A 17499-nucleotide genomic window follows, 5' to 3' on the forward strand; every position below is an offset into this window, starting at 1 on the left:
CGACAGCATTGTACGACGTTACGACAAGCTGATCATCAATGCCCACAAGGAACACGTTGCTCTGGACTCTATTGTATTGGAATTAGGCTCGTGCTGGATATCGCGTATGAAAAGCGCGGGTTCAGGGGAGCTTCGATGCGCAGCAGTTTCCGTCTTTGCTGTACAGATCCCCTGGAGAAAAAACTTGTTCAACGCTGGTACATGCGACCTCCTTTTGCTAACGCGGCGTTCTGCTTTACCCATTCTTACAGTTCAGCATGTTCCTGTACCAGAGTTCCAGCTTGCAATCGACCGCGCAACGTGGGTCGGCTGCTTCATCCCAATAACGATGCAGAACACGCGGTACTTGCGAATGCTGCAACGCGCTAACCCTCACGTTCCTGTCATAGATGCGTATGCGCTGCTGGTGGCACCGCAGTACGGCGTCTCGTCCAGGTCATGAAGTGAATGTGCAGAAGAAATGGCGCTCATACTTTCTCGTACACGAGCAGGAACTTGTCACCCTGAACACGCGATACACGACGGCCCTCGTCGGTCCAGTCCCGCACCGCAGCGGCATAGGGATCGTTCTTGAAGAACTGAATGGAGGCTTCGTCCGAGTCCTCTATCGGCTTCGATTCCGGAACCCGGTTTGGGTTATATCGGCTTTTGCCGTGACGCTCGATTAAGCGGCATTTACGCACGAAAAGTGCACTCTCTTCGAAGCGATCATGCATCCATTCATAGAGCGCTTCTACGTCAGTAGAGGTATAGATGCGGCCGCCTCTTCGAAGCAAGTACGCATAGAGCGGCAACAAGGTCCTGGAGATGATTCGTTGGCGGTGCTTTTTCCGTTTAAAGTGTGGATCAGGATACGCAAAAATAAGCGCGTCCAAACTTGCACGTTCGATGTAGTTCCAAAGATATCGCTGTGCGTTTGTATGCAGAAACGCAACGCGTCGATACGCTCCACAAGTGGAACGAAGCTCGAGCAGCTTCTGGTGTGCCTGTTGCCATACCGCAGTGCGAATCTCGAGGCCGAGCACGCAACAGTCCGGGGCAACACGCGTCGCTAGGTATAGTAACAGTCCTCCGTATCCGCTTCCGATGTCAACAACACGAACCTTGGGACTCGCTACTCCCGGAAAGACGCCAGTCCAGGTTACAAGTTTCGGACTCAGCGGAACTGCAAAGCCGCCAATAGCTAGCGGGTTTCGATGCGCTCGCGCCACGTACCCTGAACGCTTGCTCGTCACGAAACGAATCTCAGCTTCGTCTCCAGAGCTTTGAACCACGTCTACCTGGCTGTGCTCGAGACCTGTTTCGGACATGGCGCAAGTGCACAGCGCACTGCGTCGCCGCTGGTGACAAACGCACCAGCTGGGTGTATGTCCAGGAGACGTTGCCAGCGTCTCAACTGGTGGTTTCGAGTGTGGTATGCGATCAGCGAAAACGAACAAACGTTACACTCGGATGCGCAACGCGTTCCGAGAAGCCGAAAGAGACCTCAGTCGCTCCGGATACGATTCTGGATAAAGAAAATCTCAGAGCACGATTGCTCAGGAGAATACGGAAATGTCGGAATAAGAAATGGAACCGGTTCTCCAACATAGCATGACACACGCTTATTATTGGGTCGCTTTCCGTTGTTTTCAACGCAACGCTTTACAGGATGATTGCATGTACGCTTCGTTTTGCGACCTCTTATACCCTGTTTCAAATACACTGGAGTCTCCTTTGTCTCCAGCGCCGATGTCAGCAGGCGAGGCATGTTGAAGGCTGCGTTATCGCCCCCATTTGCGAGCACTGAGCTCTTGGCAACGGGGTTCATACACAGACGGTAGTTACGATCGACGCCTCGATTAGCATTTTCATCTCGTTTGTACACAGCCGCAATACGCTATTCGCAACGGTGACACTCAACTGCGGTCAGGTGTTCCGCGATGCGTCCACCATGCATACTCCTACGAGAGTCGCCCTAGTGCGCGTGAATGCTTGCCTCAACGCTCGGTGCATGCCCTTGACTGTACGAGGAGGCTGCTCTCGATGGCTTTTTTCCATTGGCGGGCTGTGTGCCGTACCCTACAATCAGGGGCTACTTTCAGGCGATACCCTCGACGAGTACTGTGTCCGCTGCACGCGCAAACGCATGCTGCTCTATTCGATAGGGGATTGGTGGTGGAACGCGATGGTGTCCATGATGAGACAAATACCAGATGGAAAATTCTAGGTTGGTGATCAAGTCGTGAAACTTTGATCCGTGTAGGCTCTTTTCATGCAAAGCGATGACGCAAATTGCTCTGGAGGCGGTCGTTGCAATGAATCAATTCCGAGTCCGAGTCTTTTTTCCATGGAAATGAAAGAGACGAGAGCCCCCGGGGAGCATGCCCCATTAAGAATATATAATGGTGGTGGAGAATCCTTTTTTATGGATGCACACACAGAGAGAAAGATTCGTCGTTCCTACGAAACAGATAACTTGACTTGACGAGTTCAACGATCTTGAGGCACGAGCTTGTGAACAAGCCCTCAAGGGACGACATCTAGTTTTTGTCCTCGTTAATCTAGTGGCGCAAGTGCTGCGTCAAGGGCCTGTTTTGAAATAGACGCATTGAAAAATTGAAGGACGCGTGACCTGAGCATCCTACACGTACGTTTATATGAAAAGCGGAGTCTTGTACTTGCGGGTAATGTGACGATATCGCTTATTTTGCGAGTCCTGGTGCAAGGGCGTCGCTTATGATCTTGACTCCCGTCCTATGACGAATTCCATCGGCACGGTGTCGAAAAAGTCGCACCGAAAATACAACCAAGAATCTCAAAACTCCCTATGAATCGATAAACCCTATTCTCTATCGTCTGAATGCCCAAGCTATACATCTAAGAAAAAGGTTTGGAAAACATCGAAAACCGGAATTAGAGCAAGCAGTTCCGTGCTCTGTTTTCATCTAAAAGGAATGTAGACGCTAAAGGTAAACATCATAACGCGTGTACCCAATTTTTGACGCAACACATTCCTGTTGTTGCATCCGAGCCCACTTGTCGTTTACTGTCGCCAAATGGAACAGATGCTGAACGCTTCAAACGCTCGCGAGAAACCATACCCCCGGTCGTGGGCTATCACAGATGCGGCTACGACCCGATTTCAACATATGCCCAAAAACGTACTGCTTCCAAAAGACTGTCCAACTGGATGAGGTTTCGAAAGGTTTTGTGGCATCTCGAAGAACTCGAAGAGTCGCGCACGTGCCAACTACTTTTTGTTCTCCACTGTAGTCGCTAGTGCGACTCCACCAGATATTCTTGTTGCATGCATGCATGCATGCGAGATTAGTCCAAAGTTCAAGCGCGCGTTGCGCTTTTCACGATGCCAATACGATAGCACAGAGATCGCATCCAAAGACAGATTCATATCAAAGGGTTGGAGAATTCTTCATATACCGTTTCATAAACGTTCGTCACACATGCAAACTAACAAAGCGCAAAAACTCGACATGATACGATTTTTTACAAAGTACAACACTTGGATCCAGTCGCACTTCTCGCTACCAAGCACAAATTGCGATCGGATATATCTTTTCAAGAACTGCATTTTATGGGCGCATCATGTCCAGATCGTCTACGGGTTCGAGTCGCCTCGAAATGCCACCAGCGCTGACCACTATGCGGTACAGCTCATGAGGCTCAGGTCGCGGGGTGCGCTACATATGCAGCCATTCCCTGAATGGATGGTTCGAGGTACGAATCCGGATGTTCCCGTTCGTACAAAGGTAGCCCTGGCAGCGTTCAGGGTGTGTCTCCTAGGAGCCTGCTGCCACATTGGGCGACTTAATCACTGCCTAACTCGCATGGGTAGTTGCACCGACGATCTTGTCGAAAAGCATCAGCGTCATTCCATGCAACCTAATCATCCATGGTTGGTGAAAACGGAAGCGGCTCGATCATCACCTCATCGTGCGCGGTTGCACCAGACAGGGTGTTCATATTTTCGAGGAACGCTCGGCGCATATCATTGACCTTTTCGTGCTCATCCGCAATCACATGTTCGTACTGAAGCATCGAGGGACTCGTCACCGAGCTTTCACTCCAACAATCCGGAGCGATGCCCGCAGAGCGCAAAAAGGTCTGGCGCTCGCGGTCCGCGCGGGCACGCTCTAAACGAACCACACTGATCGTATCCGCTAACAACTGCGAGGGACTCTGCTCTCCGTGGATCGCCGCCTGGAGTACAAGGTCACGTACTGCCACGTATTCGGCTTCAAGAACGAGGAGCCGCCATTCTAACGCGTCGTACACGAGTAGCTGAGCAGCTCGCATGCTCCATCGCACACCACCCAGAAGATCACGTATTTCAAGCTCCGTTCGTCGCGGAAATTCCTCCAGGGAGAACACAGCAGTGTACGCTGCGACTGCTAGGACCTGCTCCCACTGCTGAGCCCTTGGCTCATTGCAGGCCCGCATTGGTTTGCCCGTCGACACATCTATCGGCCGAAATAGAGGTCGTTCAAAGTCGCTGGGTGCAAGCCCAAAAGTCATCGACGGTTCGTGAGCCTTAGAGGCGATCTCGCTGCGCCTCTCGCGGAGCACTTCCTGTTCAGTCGATCCGGCGTTCTCCGCGGCACCGCGGAGCGGGTGTTTCGCATTTAAAGCGATGTAGCGAACGAGATAGATGAGCATGAGGAGCAGCTCGTCAGCATTCAAGGCCAAATAGTCGGAAACGAGTTCCAGCCATTTGCTTACCGTGGCAAGAGGATGATCGGTAAACGGAGTCACCAGCGTCGAGATCAGATACTGAAGAAAGGCTCGTGTTTCCCGGTTCGATTGAACCAACGCGATTCCTCGTTCGATCGGGTTCACATACATTGTGTCGGTTCTTGACTTGAGAAGTTCTAATATACCCGGCGGGCAGAATTCTTCAAGTGCTGATGACCAACGATCCTGTTCCGACACGACTCTCCCGAGCGACGCAGAGGCACCAGTCAGCAAGTTAAGCAGCTCCGCAATGGGCAGGTCGTTTCGGGCCCGTGGCGGCATGCCACGAGGCACACTTCGCTCTGGAGTGAACCAGCGCGGCCTTCCATATCGTGCAAACTCGCTTACAAGTGCAACAACTTCCGGATTGTGGAGAAGCTCCTGTTCCGAAGAGCGTACCGCTAAACCAGCGGCAGGCTCGCTGCCCGCAGCTTCGCGACGCTTCGCCTTGCGTTCGGCTTGCTTTGGCAACGCCGTCTCTGAGTACTCCACTGGAGCGCGCGATACGACTCGTTCTGAACGACGTCGACTGGTACGAGGCTGTTCCCCAAAGCCCGAAAGACTCGCTTCGTTTTGCACTAGAGGGAGCGCTTGCCCTTCAGCTGTTACCGGCAAGTCTGGTACAACATGGTCCACGTTATGACCTGCGCTTTGTCCAGACCCCAGAATGTCGGCTCCACGCTCCAAGTTCATAGCGAAGGGATGCACTTACTGCTCCATGAAATGCGCTGCTGGAGGATTCTCAGAATAGCATCCGCTAATGCCGTGGGCGAATACGGATGTAGACGAGCAGGCAGCTGCTGGGCGCACCGCTGGTGTTCGGTGTCGAACTCGGTGCGGGTGGCGTTTCATGCTGGACCGCTGGAAGCGACGAGCGTAGCCTCGGTACCCAGTGAATAGCAGCTTCAACCAAGTTTCTATTGTCGTATAAGAAAATAATGGAACAGTGAACTGCTCGTTCTGGTCCTGTATTTCCATTTGTTTCCGATCTTGTTCTTGATAAACAGTTCAACAACCGTACAAGTGCAGTCAGGGCTTTCAGAATCATAGGTCGTTTGAGGCTGGTCGGTTGTCTGTTCAGAGAGGCGCTTTCAACGCACTGACGCTGGGATTCCCTATACCACCGGTATCAGGATGACTCGCGCCACTGCTGAACAGGGGTTCGTAAGAAACCGGACACCATGATCGAAATCGAACGTGCAAGCCGCCAATCTTTTAATCTTCTTACGTGTGGCGTGCTTGGCTCACGCATGCTTCTAACTATCGATGTCTCCGTTTCGAAGCAACTCGTGAGCGCAACGAGCCACGTCAGTGACTGGACGACGAAAAAACTCGGCATCATTCTCTGACGACTCGATTGCAAGCTCACGCCGAAAGTTCACGGAAAGTTTCACGTCGAAGGATCGACTTCGCTCGGAGCAGAAATCCTCCTCGCTTTGTGGCCATCGATGAAACGGCATTCGACGGCACTAGCATCTCGATGCCTCTCAGGGGGTATGCTCCCAAAAGTTTTTTACCAAAAGGAATGTATCGTAAAGACAAAAGTCAGAGTGTTCGCGAAAGAGCCTTATGCTGTGTCTGCTAGATAGCAGAAATTGGCCTCACATGTGTTGGTCAGTCGTTGTCGGGTCAGCAGCAGCATGATCCCCGCTAATTTCAGTCCTTATTCTGAACATTGATCACTCAAAACAGCATGTATCAAACGTGTTCCACGCGACCGTCTCCTTGTCAATCACTTCCATTGCATACGTTCGCCAGGAAATGCAGTCAGACAAGCCACCAGGTGTGAGAATTTCATATCCTAATTCTCTACGGTGATCAAGGGACACGGGTTGGCAGCGAATGCAGCACTGATACCGCAGAACATCCCGTGTTGAAAAACCCACCAACTTTTTTTCGAACTACGACGCGAACTATTATTATGAAAGGACCATGTGTTCCTCTCACTCGATTACATGTCATTTGGACGAGCTGCTAGACCTCGATACGGCCAGTTAAATCAAGGCAAACCCATGTTTGTCAAGAAGAGACAAGCGAGCATTCGGACAACACCAGCCCTGGCAGTGTTCGAATCATGCGGTCGCCTGCAAATCGCCAAACGAACAGGGTCGTTCAGCACCTCTTCCTTCTTCGGAACATGCTTCGTGGCTTCTGCTTCCGCAATCTTCTGCCCTGGTCGTAGACAAGGTCGCTTTGCATCACCATAAAGCGGCAAAGGAGTATCCTGATAGGATAGGCTTTGAGCTGCTCTTCGTGCGACGCCATGCTCTCTGGTTCAGTCCCATTCAAGGCATGCGTATTGATGGCATACGCCTCTTCTGGTCTCGCGGATCACTAAACGGGGCCTATGCATCCGTGACACCGAAATATGCAATATAAAATATAGGACTGCGAAGTTGCTTACTCATGCAAGTCTCGTCGAACTCCGTTCGCTTTGATGCACCTCGTCAAGCAACGATGAACAGCCGTTCCAGAGGCCCGACTGCCAGCGGCCCCATTCCTCAGAATACTTTCCATCAGACGCCCGTGCGACTACACATCTGATGCTCGGGACAGGAGATGCAAGCGGTCTGGTCATTGGATCAGCACTTTGAACACGCACTTCCCAGAAAACCCTGACGCCTCGCTGCGACACCACGGCGATCGATAGACCCACAGCGCAGGTGCTCTGGAATCTCATGCCAACCTCGAGCCGAAAATCAAATGTTAATGAAAGACGAGCGCTTCGCATGGAGCGCCATGTGGGCGTCAGATCCTCGTCTTACTTGCCCAAACAAGTGGAGACAACTCGGAGCGGCGCCTCTGGTGTGGATCGAGGCAAATGACCAGTTGGTGTGAAAGAAATAAAAGTGGCAGCGACCTTGGGCGAGAGATGTCGCAACGAGAGTGCGCGTCGCTTCAGATCGTCTACGCCCGTGTGCTGCTCTCTGCTTCGCAATGATGGATGCCGTATTCCGAGAATAGATGAAATCTGGTGCCTGCTTTGCTTGCATTTTCCGCTACGGTATTTTCGTGGACCGAACCCGCCAGAAAGAAAGCAGATCCAAGCTCTCTATGCCTACGTCCTCGCTTTCTGAGGCAGTTGTTCAAAATGATCCCCTCTTTGCCAGACCGGGGCCCATTCGATTCCCGTCGACACTTGTTCCCTGTAATGTACACCCTGCTCCTTGGGGTGCTTCCGGTCTACACAACCAAGTATGACGCGATCGAATCAATCCACATAGAGCATCGGCGCAGCTGGTTCAAAGTCTCTGGTTTACAGGGAGGAAATCGGAACCAGTCTACAACGACGACAGAAACCGATGTCATTTCCATCTGCATGCATTTTGTTGTGAAACCTAGGCCTAACTCGACCAACGATACCCATTTTTTAACCGCTCAAGCCCGATACAGGGAAAAGCTTCGATAGATACGCGTGGATCCTGAGTTTCGGAACATCACACCCGCTACCGAGCGCTTCATAATCCAGGAAGTAGCCTAGGACACGGACGGAAAGCAGATCAAGTTGTTCGACTTTTCCAAAACTCGATATTTCCCGAGTTGCCGCTCGACTGTAACGCGCGGAGGCGTACCAACAGGTGAACTGGCGGCGTCAGAGCCCAGCTCAACGCCCTGAGCACCGTTTCGAGCGGACACGGATGTTGTACGATTCATTCATACTGTACGTGGGCGTCCAAATGGCTCATGTCGATGACTTATGGCAGAAGGATATGCACTTGCGCTGGTGTCGGGAACGATCCCGGCTGTACGGAGGCAGCTAGCGTGTATCCACCGACTTTTCAATGCGTTGGAAACGCGTATGACCGATATGGCGCGTCGTTCGGTGGTGGCATCTTGCGCTGGACCTGTCGCAGAGCACAACGTCTGCAATCGTGCTCCTTCGACCAACGTGTGCAACAAGCGTGCGGGCCGATTCTGCACGACTTTTATCGATGCGTCTAGAATGACATGACACACATCACGAACTTTTGTGCGCGAAGACGCTTTTAGAAATGAAGAGCGTGAAATAGCGCCGGATGCATGAGACGATGTATAGGGCAGGCTGGCCGAACCTCAGATGGCGAGGCACTCGTATATGAGAGGCTCGGTATGGTGGGGCTTCACAGGCAACAACGCTTGCCAGTAGGTTCTCAACGGAAACTCTAATGCTTCGGTGAACATCTGGAAATATCTCGTGCTTTCGAAGAGATTCGGGCGGGTTCGTATCTAGCGAACGTTCCAGGTAAGCATATAATGCGAGCGCGGGCACGATGCTGAGACGCTGAAGACGTGCGATGACAAAATTTATCCAGCCAGGAGACAGGGACAGAGAACACTGGATTCTTGCCTGGTGCGACGCACTCTAGCGGCACGTCTCAGCAATCCAGAACGGCTCTAACGCCGCGTATATACAACGGGAAATGTTGTCCTTGGCAATTGGTGTGAATGATTACGGCGTTTCGTTATTCAGCATTACCAAATATATCCTATCTGATTCCAAATACATGTCATCATCGGAGCGATCGTGAAAGTGGATGCGTTTCCGCATTTTACCGTATGGCTAGAACTGCGTAGGGTACGTCGGTGCTTCGCCAGGCAGCGCAGACTCGAACGCACCAGCAGACGCTTCCCAGCTCGAAACAGCGGCTTCATGCGGGACTGCTGCGGCGCTCCACTCCGTTGGGCCAACAGCGTATGCACCCATCGTCATCATCTCGCCAAAGTTTCCCCCAGAGAACATATCAGCTGGACCGGGAACCGTAGATGCTGCTGCTGCCGCCGCCGCAATCGCTGCTGCCTCCGCCTCTCGTGCTGCCGCGGCCGCTTCTTCCTCCTTCTTCACTTCTTCAATATCTCGGTAGAAGAAGAGGTCCACCATAACATCCCAGTCGCCAGTTGCGGGAATTTCACCGCGCAGGCGCAACACCTGCCGACAAAGCAGGTACCACATCAGTGCGATGCTCGCCCTGGACTTGTTATTGCACGGAATCGCGACGTCGATCAGCTGTAAAGGCGAGTCTGTATCACAAAACGCAATCGTGGGGATATTCGCATAGGCCGCTTCCCGCACAGGCTGTGCGTCTACGCGTGGATCAGTGACGATCAACAAACGCGGTTCAGTGAAACGCCGCTCCATCTGGTTCGTAAGCTGACCCGGCGTCCAGCGGCCTGCGCAAGCTGTCGCACCTGTATACTGCGCGAACTTGAGCACCGCTCGCTGCCCATACGGCCTCGCCGACACGGCCACCACGTCTGCCGGCGTGTCCACTGCTGCAACTATTCGTGCTGCAAGTTGCAGTTTCTCCCAGGTTTTCGAGAGGTCAAAAATATGCACACCGTCCGCTCTCCGCTTAAATACATATGGAGACACGAGACAGTCACAGTTTTTCGTACCAAGGTGCGTGTTGCACGCGAGCATTTTCGCAATGTCGTCTTGACGCGAGGCTAGCGTCGCCATTTTGCGTGTTCCTCGCAGCGGCCGCCCCGACGTTCCAGTCACCGCAGAAACCGAAGATGTCCTAGAGAAGAGACGTGTGGTGCTGCGCTGATCAGCGCTAGAGTAAGCACCTTTTTACCGATTTATCCTCTGTTGGCAAGTGAGCACGCTTTAGAGGATGCTGTCCAGTGCACGTACGCACCCGCGTCTACACCCAGCGACTTGGGAAACGCTGCCCCGATGAGCCTGGCTCATGTGGCTGGTCAAGAGCGGCCGCGCTCAGGGACGCCCGCCGCGACGCAGAAAAACTGTATAAAAAGGACATAACATGTCACGTGACCCACGAGTTTTGCCTTCTGAGGCACGGCAGGCGTGTCCGTTTCGCTTTGAGCTGTATGCGTCAGAGGTACCGGGTGGCAGTGCGAAACGCTCGATTCTTGCACCTACTTGTCCTGTTTGGGGTGTTTGTTGTGTCGTTAGCGATTTTATATGCGTCTTCTTTGACGCAGTTAGACGCTGGGAAGCAGGATACACGTTCTGCTGTAGCAGAAGCAGCGCGTGCCCAGCAGCGACTTGTTCGACTGTACCGCAAAGCACTTTCGTTGGACGATCCCACGCACTGTACGTTCATCATAGGTGTGGGCCTGCAGCCGAGAGGACAAGACTTGCGCGGTCTTTTCCAGCATTTTGGTGCCGGCCGCTGGTTTCGGAAACCTCGCGTGTACTATTATGGCGGGCTCAGCGCGGATGCGCTTCGACTTGCCCACGGAGCGCGTCGTCGTGCTTCCCGGAGCGATATCCTATTTTCTCGTCCGGAGCGTGATGGCGCTATCGACGGCGTGATAGGCTGTGCTGTATCGCACCTGCTTGCTGTACGCAGCGCTCTGCAGCGCGGCTGCAAAACAGCGTTGTTTTTGGAAGATGACACATCTCTGGGCCTTGTGCGCTACTGGGACAAGCCCGTGGCGGCCGCTATTCACGATTATGCCTCTGATGAGTATCCGGTGCTACAAATGGAGCTCAAACTCCGTTCCTTTCTGGAACGGGGCGATTCGGGAGCGCTCGGTCTCGAGCACCTTCCCGTTCGATGCGGTTGGCGCCACACTGTGCCGCACCGCTTCAAAGTAACGTATGGAACGGGTGCCTACGGCATGTTGCGTACTGGCATGGAGCGGACGCTACAGCGTTTCACTGCCAATGAGGCGTTCGCAGGACGTGCTCGTGCCTCCCATCTGGGACCGGTTGATGTGTCCAAGGTCATTGCGGCAGGCGGTCACGCCGACGTTTACGTGATTTTGAACGCGACAACGACGAAAGTGCTCTGGCCTCCGTACTTTCACGAAGCGTTCGACTCAAAAAGTATCGTTCGACCCCGAGAGGGACGCGGAAACTCCCACCAGCCCCAGCACATCGCCTCTGCTAGATACGCAATCAAGGCGAATATGCGCTGGGCGGAGGCTTGTCGAGAGTACGTCCTCGAAAATGAATAGTGTATTTTTGTACAACAATCAAGCTGGTGACTCGAAAAACAAAACTAGACAAGACGGTGAACGGTGCCGCCCGATGATGTCGACGACCGAACGCGGGCACTGCACCCGTCCCGAAGCTCGCGACGCCAGCTCTTGCGCATAGGAAGAAGCGTGCGAAACATTCATGTATCTGGGTGACGAGATCACGTTGGAAGAGCAGCTCATGATTCGCAAAACATCGCCTGCTCGAGTTCGAACAGGATACTGCGCGCGGTTTCCGATGCACAGCGCTTTTGGGACCGGAGCCGAACGTACAACTGCATCATCAGATAGCTCTGGGAACCGTGGTGAACGGATCGCTTTCTACGTTTAGAGGCGCTGCCAATAGCACAGCATAAAACCAAAATCGGCTGAGGACACTCGACCTGCGCATGCCACGCATCTAGCAGGGTTGTTCACTGGCTCGCATCGAGCGCACTAAAGGCTTCTCGTGCGATACGTGCTTCGAGCAAGCCTCGAGCACGCTTTTCGACTCTCGTTCCGGTGAGATTTCCACCAGCGTGGGTGCTTGCATAGAAGCATCCCTCTACATGATATCCACAGCGGACACGCACATCTAGAAAACAGAGACATTGGCTCAGTGTTTTCTAGGAGAGCTCTTCCATAATTGCATCCATTTTTTCGATGACTGCAGCTGTGAACTGTTTCGTGGTCGCCTTGCCGCCCATGTCAGGAGTGCGTATATCCGTCTCCTGGTACACTGACATCACCGCGTCCTGAATAAAATCGGCGAAATCAAACATTTTCAGGTAACGCAACATCATGACGCCAGCGAGGATCGTTGCGGTCGGGTTCGCGATTCCCCGCCCCGAGATGCCCTTGCCAGCGTGTCGCACGCCCTGCTCGAACATGGCACCACTAGGGCCGATATTTGCGCCGGGAAACAGCCCCGTGCCGCCACCTAGACTTGTCGCTACGCTACCAACGATGTTTCCGTAAAGGTTCGGCAACAGTACAACGTCGAATTGCTCGGGGTTGCTCACCATTCGCATACAGGTCGCATCAACAATCATGCTTTCAAACTCGATAAAAGGATACTTGGAAGCAACATGTCGTGCGCATTCCAAAAAGAGACCATCCGCCGACTTGAGAATATTTGCCTTGTGAACACAAGTCACTTTCTTACGGTTATTTCGCATCGCATAACGAAACGCGTACTCCGCAATGCGCAACGAGTGCTCCTCGGTCACAATCTTGAGCGACTCCACCACACCGTCGACGGCCGAGTGCTCGAGACCGCTGTACTCCCCTTCCGTATTCTCTCGAACTAGAACAATGTCGATATCGTCGTATTTGGCCTTGACGCCCGGCATCGGGAACACGTGAACCACGTTCGCGAAGAGATCGAATCCCCGCCTCAGGAGGATATTGATCGATGTGCCCTTGAAACCATAAGGTGTGTGAAAGGGTCCTTTCATCACTAGTCGATTTCGATTTACTGCATCAATCACGGATGCTGGCAAGCCCTTCTCTGGCTCGGGAATATGATAGGTCTCGAACTCGACGGGTACATGTGCGGCCTCGAAAACCGCTACCAAAGCCTCCATGCACTCGGGCCCGATACCCTCGCCCGGCAGCATCGTTATCAGTTTCGTGTCGCCGACAGCAGTTGCCGCTGGATACACGTTATAGACATCGCCGTCGATCGACGTTGGCGAGATAATCGGCGAGCCCTGCCGAAGCGCCGGTGACACAAAGCGACGTACGTCGGTGATATCGTGGCCCTGCGCTGAGCCACTCACAAATCTACGCAAAAACTGCCCTCGACACAAAGTGTCCAGCGTGCACTTTCGAAAACACGTCGCAGCTTGACGAAGAAGTGTGTGCACCATTGCCCTTGGGTACAGGAAAAAGACCCGATCGCAACTGACCCGTGGTACGCTTTGTCGCGCTCGCCGGGGTTCGACGCTCGCACCAGCTTCGACTCAGCACGGACGCAGAACTCGTAGAGTCTCTCCCGAGACTGTTTTGACGGTGCTCTGAATTAGCGGATCAGGGTTCGTTGGCTTCGATTAGGGGAAAATCTGCCACTTGATCCCGTTCTAGAAAAGCGAACGCGAACGCGCTACCACCGTTGTGCACCAATAGGCACGGGGTGGCGTTCGAGCATGCCGTCCCGGGCGTTGCAACGTTCGCCGATAATGTGTCAAACTTTGTTGGCGCTTTTTCTTACCAGGAAAGTCAACGAAAAATGGATACCCAGGGTGGTTTTTAAAAGTAGGGCCAAATCAGTGAGCTATTTGCGATAGCTGACCCTTGTGCTGGAAGTCTGGAAGAACACTTGCAGTTAGAGGCCGGGTCGTCTTCGAACAACTGTGAGAAATATGCATCGTTAAGCGACACGCTACAGAGAACGCTGGGAACCGCGTCAGTGTGCACCTGTACCTCTTTACTGTACAAGGCCTCAGCAACGTTGATGCAAGCCCTGATGAAGAGCTTGCTCGCTTTCGTCTACGCGTTTCACGGTCGTTCGAATGTTCGGAAATGGTCTGTGCGTTCACCCCGGACGCGGATTCCGTTGTAACCGTGATATGTTCTGGAAAGAAGGGACGCGACGAACTGGTGGCGGGCGCGTCTTCTTTTCTCTTTGCTATGATAAACGGAAACTGGAGCAACGAAAACCCAGGCGATCCGTTTCCAGCTTGTACTCGTTCTCTTCAGTACATTAGTGTTCGCCTGCACTGCATCTAGGTTTACAAAAAACGAAACAGTGAACTGCTCGTTCCGGTCCTGTATTTCCATTTGTTTCCGATCTTGTTCTTGATAAACAGCCTCAACAACCGTACAAGTGCAGTCAGGGCTTTCAGATTCATAGGTCGTTTGAGGTTGGTCGGTTGTCTGTTCAGAGAGGCGCTTTCAACGCACTGACGCTGGGATTCCCTATACCACCGGTATCAGGATGACTCGCGCCACTGCTGAACAGGGGTTCGTAAGAAACCGGACACCATGATCGAAATCGAACGTGCAAGCCGCCAATCTTTTAATCTTCTTACGTGTGGCGTGCTTGGCTCACGCATGCTTCTAACTATCGATGTCTCCGTTTCGAAGCAACTCGTGAGCGCAACGAGCCACGCCAGTGACTGGACGACGAAAAAACTCGGCATCATTCTCTGACGACTCGGTTGCAAGCTCACGCCGAAAGTTCACGGAAAGTTTCACGTCGAAGAATCGACTTCGCCCGGAGCAGAAATCCTCCTCGCTTTGTGGCCATCGATGAAACGGCATTCGACGGCACTAGCATCTCGATGCCTCTCAGGGGGTATGCTCCAAGAGGCTCCCCGTCTCTTCTATTTGCATGGAAATGGATTTTGGACTCGGACATGAGTCACCTACGTAATCCATTCCAATGCAGAGTGCGTCTCCGCTCTACATACACGTAGCGTAGACGGACCGAAATCTCTCGACGTTCTCTCGGGCCTGGATTTTGCCTCCAGTACCTGTATCATCATGGAGAACGTCGTGTTCCCACGATTCTCTACCGAATCTATAAAGCATGTGCGTGCTCTTCGATCTGATATACTGCTCGCCTGAAAGGATGTCCCAGATGAAGCGCGTGATCTTCACGTTCGGCACCGGGAGCTGCTACGGAGGTAGAACATTCAGGCAAGCCTTCTGGAGCCGTCGAGGACACGTGCCGAGCATTGAAGCAAACGCTCACGCAGCACACGTCAGCGCTAAGAGGAACTGGTTTGGCAGGCACGTATCGAACACCTGACCACAGCCAAATGTCACCACTGCAAAGAAGGGCACATCGAGCCTGCGTCCAAAGAAAATGAACAAGTAGATGCCGTGCATCGATCCCGACTAACTTCTATCCATGAAATGCGATGACCACATCGTAAACAGGAAACTCGGGCTATGAGCACTGCAATCCCAATCCCTGGACTGTTGACATCGTATCTGAAGCGAAAGGAGCGACCTGCCGACTGAACGCCGAACTTCAGAGAAACGGGAAAAGATCGCAATCGCGGGACGATTCCGCAACAACAGGCGCTCGTGACAAATAGAAGAGACCCAAACTTTCATGCAAATATCCTTGTTAGACGACACGTTCCATTTTACGCTGACACAGGTGTAGCATCATACATCGGAACCCTACACGGACACGGTCAGAGTGCATACGCATCCAGGCGTGTGTCGCCACCGTGCCTAATGGTATCGTGATTTTACAGGGCATTGAGAAACCCGTCGACATCATTTGCCGCTGCCGCTTCCTCAAGGCGTGCTACGTTCGCCTTGGGACGCGTACGTGCCAATTCTTTGAGCTTATTCTCATCATGCTCAGTGCCGCTCTCAATGAAAGTTCCAACAACATGACCGTCCTGATCAATCCAAACTGCAACAAGCTTTGGGTTCATTTCACCAACAACAATCGTCTTTGCTTGCGCCGGCGTATCTCCCCAAAACTTCCATGACAGGTGAAAAACTCTGCTGTAAAAGAAAGGCAGATAGTCATACGGCTCCGTGGTGGCTCCCATCATTACATCCACTGCATGCATGGCGGACTGTCTGGCGTGACCCACGTGCTCCACCCGTGCCATGCGGTTCCCGTACATTTTCAGGGGAAAGGTGATCACATCGCCAGCGCCGAACACATCAGCATGCGAGGTGCGTAGATGTCCGTCGACTTTGATCCCGCGAGCCTCCATCGCCAATGCCCCCTCAAGGAGCGTTGTCCGAGGCTTGGCACCGACACCTACCACGACGAGGTCCGCCTCGAGCACAGGGCCATTCTTCAGGCGCACGTACTTCACTTGACCGCTTCCGTTCTCGTCAGCGAAAGAATCCACGACGGTGCCCTTGATGAAGTTCACTCCTTTCTGCGCATAGATGCGTTCATAATGTGCTGCAATCTCCGGAGTAAACAGGCGTGCCATCACGTGCGGCTCCGGGAATACCATCGTCACACGAACGCCGTTGATGACCAGCGCTGCAGTGCACTCAAGCCCAATGTAGCCTCCGCCCACAACAACTGCATGCTTGCCAGCGCACGCTTTCATGGCCTCGTAGAGTTTGTCGGCCTCAGCAATTTCTCGCAGGTAGTGGATGCCGCCGAGGTGTGCACCCTGCATGCCTAGCTCGTCGAGATGGAGCGCGTCCGATCCAGTTGCGATGAGGAGCTTTCCATAGCCGTATTTGCTGCCGTCCTTCGCCGTCAGACACTTCGAATTCAGATCACAGTCTACGATCTCGGTGGAGAGCAACAGATCGATGCCGTTCTTGGCGTACCAGTCCGGCGTCTGTGGTGCGCCACCGCCGGCAACGCAGGTGTGAAAGGCCGGTAAGCGCGTCGGCGGGTTCGCCGTCAGGTACGCCTTGGACAGCGCAGGACGCTCGTATGGTGCAACAGATTCGCGCGATATGACCGCTAGTTTGTGGCCGCTCAGTCCGTGCTTCTCAACAAACTGGCGCGCAGCATAACCAGCGGCGTTTCCCCCGCCGAGGATGACGTACTCATAAGACTTTACCGACGTGGCGCTCATGACCAGGCAGCGCTTACAGACAGAGCTTAAACGCGTAGACCCCTTGACTTTAGGAGCTGAAACACCTTTACCAAATAGCCTTTGGTGGTTTCCGAGCTTTTCCAGGAAACACACAAAGGAACTGAGGTGGCTTCGAGTCACCAGCCGGTGTACCTCGAGCATGAAGCGGCAATGGACGCTTCAGGTAATGGTGCCGAACGCTCGGGATCTTGCGAATAGCGCTCGGGAGACTATTCGCGGTGTTGCCGCTGCGGCATTGCAACACCAGTATCCATGTCATCCATGGGGGCACGTTGTTGCACTGAATCAGAGTTCATTGGAATGCGTAACAATAATAGTA

The 17499-nt window shown here is 53.2% G+C and overlaps 6 protein-coding genes and 1 non-coding gene across 7 annotated transcripts, besides 1 other annotated feature; 2 read left to right on the top strand and 5 right to left on the bottom strand.

The window, feature by feature from the left end:
- Positions 1 to 467: 467 nt before the first annotated feature.
- Positions 468 to 1310, bottom strand: CYME_CMT407C (hypothetical protein, conserved; the record flags this gene model as incomplete). The annotated part of the gene is made up of 1 exon (XM_005539331.1): positions 468 to 1310. The coding sequence occupies one exon, from the start codon at positions 1308 to 1310 to the stop codon at positions 468 to 470; it is 843 nt and encodes a 280-aa protein (XP_005539388.1).
- Positions 973 to 2818: a sequence feature (possible transcribed region).
- Positions 2819 to 3882: 1064 nt separating this feature from the next.
- CYME_CMT409C (hypothetical protein) lies at positions 3883 to 5424 on the bottom strand (the record flags this gene model as incomplete). The annotated part of the gene is made up of 1 exon (XM_005539332.1): positions 3883 to 5424. One exon carries the CDS (start codon positions 5422 to 5424, stop codon positions 3883 to 3885), a length of 1542 nt encoding a protein of 513 aa, XP_005539389.1.
- Positions 5425 to 9271: 3847 nt separating this feature from the next.
- CYME_CMT410C (40S ribosomal protein SA) lies at positions 9272 to 10168 on the bottom strand (the record flags this gene model as incomplete). Its single annotated transcript, XM_005539333.1, has 1 exon — positions 9272 to 10168. The coding sequence occupies one exon, from the start codon at positions 10166 to 10168 to the stop codon at positions 9272 to 9274; it is 897 nt and encodes a 298-aa protein (XP_005539390.1).
- Positions 10169 to 10542: 374 nt separating this feature from the next.
- On the top strand, positions 10543 to 11637 carry CYME_CMT411C (hypothetical protein; the record flags this gene model as incomplete). The annotated part of the gene is made up of 1 exon (XM_005539334.1): positions 10543 to 11637. The coding sequence occupies one exon, from the start codon at positions 10543 to 10545 to the stop codon at positions 11635 to 11637; it is 1095 nt and encodes a 364-aa protein (XP_005539391.1).
- Positions 11638 to 12263: 626 nt separating this feature from the next.
- Positions 12264 to 13508, bottom strand: CYME_CMT412C (isocitrate dehydrogenase subunit 1, mitochondrial; the record flags this gene model as incomplete). Its single annotated transcript, XM_005539335.1, has 1 exon — positions 12264 to 13508. One exon carries the CDS (start codon positions 13506 to 13508, stop codon positions 12264 to 12266), a length of 1245 nt encoding a protein of 414 aa, XP_005539392.1.
- Positions 13509 to 13816: 308 nt separating this feature from the next.
- Positions 13817 to 15176, top strand: CYME_CMT413T. The gene has a single exon (XR_002461712.1). It is a non-coding gene; the product is annotated as a hypothetical transcript (transcript).
- A 666-nt stretch (positions 15177 to 15842) lies between these two features.
- On the bottom strand, positions 15843 to 17321 carry CYME_CMT414C (monodehydroascorbate reductase; the record flags this gene model as incomplete). Its single annotated transcript, XM_005539336.1, has 1 exon — positions 15843 to 17321. The coding sequence occupies one exon, from the start codon at positions 17319 to 17321 to the stop codon at positions 15843 to 15845; it is 1479 nt and encodes a 492-aa protein (XP_005539393.1).
- Between the last annotated feature and the right edge of the window lie 178 nt (positions 17322 to 17499).

The sequence above is a fragment of the Cyanidioschyzon merolae genome, chromosome 20 (genome assembly GCF_000091205.1).
Source record: "Cyanidioschyzon merolae strain 10D DNA, chromosome 20, complete genome".
Taxonomy (NCBI): Eukaryota; Rhodophyta; class Bangiophyceae; order Cyanidiales; family Cyanidiaceae; genus Cyanidioschyzon; species Cyanidioschyzon merolae.